The 3,579-nt window shown below is 43.6% G+C and overlaps 1 protein-coding gene across 1 annotated transcript; it reads right to left on the reverse strand.

Moving 5' to 3' along the window:
• Window positions 1-341: 341 nt before the first annotated feature.
• Window positions 342-2,792, reverse strand: LOC309712943 (homeobox protein SIX3-like). Its single transcript, XM_082544163.1, has 2 exons — window positions 1,727-2,792; window positions 342-1,151 (listed from the first exon to the last, which is right to left on the reverse strand). Exons 1-2 carry the CDS (start codon window positions 2,419-2,421, stop codon window positions 1,007-1,009), a joined length of 840 nt encoding a protein of 279 aa, XP_082400289.1. The 5' UTR covers window positions 2,422-2,792; the 3' UTR covers window positions 342-1,006.
• Between the last annotated feature and the right edge of the window lie 787 nt (window positions 2,793-3,579).

A 3,579-nucleotide genomic window follows, 5' to 3' on the forward strand; every position in this document is an offset into this window, starting at 1 on the left:
CACGGTTTTAATACTCAACTGGTTGAAAAAAGGGATAGTTTGAGTTTATTTAAGCAAAGTTTTTATTTGCAATTCTATATGTATGTTTTTCCCTTATTTGGGGTTTTGGATCAATCAGAAAACAACAAAGCTTTGATAAGCTTTATATGCTTTGATAAATCCCTTTAGGTCACCCCTTAAGAACACATTTTAGGCTGAAGCCACATGCGAGTCATTTGCAATCAATACTAGTAAATACTAGTATTTACTGTAATCATAAATTGTGTTTTTTTTGTGTGTGTTAACCGTTTACATGACAGGTTTTTGGTTACGGATCATTACAAAAGTATTCATAACAGTGATATAATAAATAACTTTATTTCTATAAAATACCAAAAAACATTTATTCAGCATTAAAATGAACATCAAGTAGACAGAACATGGCTACACAGTAAATTTTAAATAACGAAAAGATGGCAAGTTGACAAAAAACGGTTATTAAAATACAAACAGACAGGGAGCAGGCAAAATTCAGTGGTGCTGACTGATTGTCTACAGTAAACATTTAGGAGTCCACCTTGAGCCTCTAAAGGAACAACTAGACTGATTTTTTATGACACATAATTTGAGAAAATGAGTGAGAATGAAAGTGATTCGCTCACTGGCAGTTTTCAGTCTTCTCTTTGGGGGGTCCCTGGGTTTAAAGTCCAACAGGAGTGCATTGCTTGATGCGTGTTTAATTATGCTCATGACAAACTGGGTCAGCAGATGTGCACTCACCCTCCAATAACGCAGTTTAAATAAAATCGGTGGTTACAATTCAAAATTTGTACCTGAAGACCACCAAAAACCAAAAAGAAAGAAAAACACCCAGAAAAAGTTAACGTAAGCTTCGCCTGTGGAATAATATTGCGTTTTATACGCCGAATTTATTGCAGAGCAAATCCTGACCAGCGTTTGTCCACACACATTCTCCTCACAGTTGACCAACGGCAGAGCCTAAATGTTTATTTCACTTTTAAAAGTGTCAGACGTCCAAGTCGGAGTCACTGTCCGTTACTGAGAGCAGAGTTTCTCCATCCGCGCGCTCTGTGCTCCCGTCTGGACTACAGCCTCCTCTGCTTAGTGCACGCGCTCTGTCGGAACACATGTGGTGGTGCTGCAACCTATTACTGAAGAGGGGAAAAAAGTAAATTTTATCAACTTAGGTAAAGTAGAACACAAAACTTATAACTAAAACTGAAATTAAATTCAGCCTATGAACTAAATTAATGCCATCTCCGTCCCTGTCAAACTGGAGTCTATCCTTGCATGATGAGCAATTTGTGCCCATTCATGCATGCCTTGCTTTGCCTTCATCAGCACGGTGCTTGACCCGCACACTGACCCTGAAGTAAATTGTAGTGACAGAAAGGTGAAGAAAGACCGACTGTGCAACTGGAAAACGAAAACCTACAAGCTGCAGGGCGTGCGCTTTTACGCATGAATGGCCTTTTTGCGCACCCTTAGCTAGAGTACTTCCCAACTGAATAGTAAGTATGAACAGTAGTCTCATCACACTGTTGTTTTGATTTGATACATAAATAAAACTGAATGAAACTGAACTGAAATGTGATATAGATACGGTAACTTGATACGAAAAAAATCTCCAAATGCACTCGTGCATTTATTTAAAAACAAAAACAAAAGACAGACAAACAAACCTCAGTGCACCTTCCAAGGGCACAGCCTAGTCAAATCTACTGACCTGTTTTTGGCTGCTGCCGCCCTGTCTCTCTGTCTGCGGTTTTTGAACCAGTTCCCTACTTGGGTCGGTGTCAGTCCGGTGGCGTGTGCCAGCTCCCGCTTCTTGCCCGGATTAGGGTACGGATCCTGCAGGTACCACTCTCTCAGCAGGCCCCTGGTGCGCTCTTTAAAGCAATGTGTCTTCTGCTCTCCGTCCCAGATGGTCCTGGGTAACGGGAACTTCTTCCTCACGCGGTACTTGTCCACGGGTCCGAGTGGCCGCCCGCGTAGCTTTTCTGCTTCCCGGTAGTGCGCTTCGAGCCATATCGCCTGCAATTTACCGTGCGAGGCGCGCGTGAAGCGGTGAGTCTCCAGGATGTGATAAAGCTCTCGGAAACTTCCCGTGTGGAAGGCTACTACAGCGCGAGCCCGCTGCACAGATTCGTGTTCAGAAATAGAGTCGCGGCCGTCCGAGGTCACCGGGAGCGACCAGAGGAAGCGGGCCAGCCGCTCGATGTCTCCTGTCTCCTCCAGGGTCTCGCACACGCTGGCGATCTGTGCAGCAGAGAAACACAGTCCCGGGAGGGCAACGGGAGCGCAAGCCACGGAAGAGTCATCCGGGGACTGAGAGCGAGCCAGGACAGGGGACCCGTCCGCAAAGTGCGGCAGGAGGAGGCGGGAGGCTGAGAAAAAGTCGAGGGGAGACCTGAAAACCATCTGGCTCGCAGACTGAAGCCAAAAAGGAGGCGGAAAGCGTTCCGTGAACCATCTGACAGAAATCTGCTTAAATCTGATTTTTAAACTCACCTGGGAGTCAGGGAGGGACACTGACTCTGACTTCTCATTGGACACCCGGGAGCTGATGCGGGGTTGTCATGGCGCCCCTGTCAATCAAACACAGCTGGGTGATCTCTGGCACTAGCTGTACAGATGAATTCACTTCGGTTGCATTTCTAATGTGGACAGTTGATTCTGTTTTCCCCCTGTAGATGGAGGCTGCAGTGCAAAAACAAAAACAGCATCAATTTTTTAATCTGTCAGTGTCAACAGAAGAAGAAGAATAGTCCTGTCACTGTACATGTACAACAAAATTATGGGTACTCCACACCAACTGTGCAAGCGTAAAATAAATAAACAAATAAATATAAATAGCATTCTACAGTTTTCAGTGCTTTTGAATTTCTTTGTACTGTTGCAATGTGAAGGCTTTGTGTGTGCAAGCTGTGTGCCAACATAGTAAATATAACAGTTTATAAAGAAAGAGGGAAACGCATAGCTCTGACGGCAGAAGGCAGAAGAACTAAAAGCAAAGTCCTGGTGGTGAGTATATAGTGCACTGTAATTCTAAATTTCCATGGTGATTATGTTGAAAACTGCAATCAACACCTATCACCTCAGTCTCATAACCTCTCTCTTCCTTGCAGTAAGCTGCTTGCATCATTAATAGCAGTAATGCGTAGCGTCCTGTTGTGATTGGGAACAACATCAGAACCTGAAAGCGTATGTTTCTCTAAGTGGTCTCCCTCCACTCTAATCACTTTTCTAATCATTTTCCAATATCCATGAGTTTAGAGATAAGCTGCTCCATCTCCATTCTCTTACCTTGGATTAGCATCGGGTCTATGCAGCCTGCTAACATTAGTGTAATGGAGCAGTTTATTCAATCAACATTAACACATTTTAGCTGCCCTGGGCCATATGCTTTGAAGTGTGGCAACTTTTGCCCCTCTGTGTATGTTTGTGCTTGTATTCTTTAAGGTATGAGCACATAAAACTGTTTAAACTGTCATACTGTGTTGATTTTCCTCCTTTTTTAGGACAATAAACAAAATTGCTGCAGTGGAGAACATTATATTTTAGCATGCAATGCAAGGC

Source organism: Aulonocara stuartgranti (assembly GCF_965226115.1).
Source record: "Aulonocara stuartgranti genome assembly, chromosome: 8".
In the NCBI taxonomy this organism is placed as follows: domain Eukaryota; kingdom Metazoa; phylum Chordata; class Actinopteri; order Cichliformes; family Cichlidae; genus Aulonocara; species Aulonocara stuartgranti.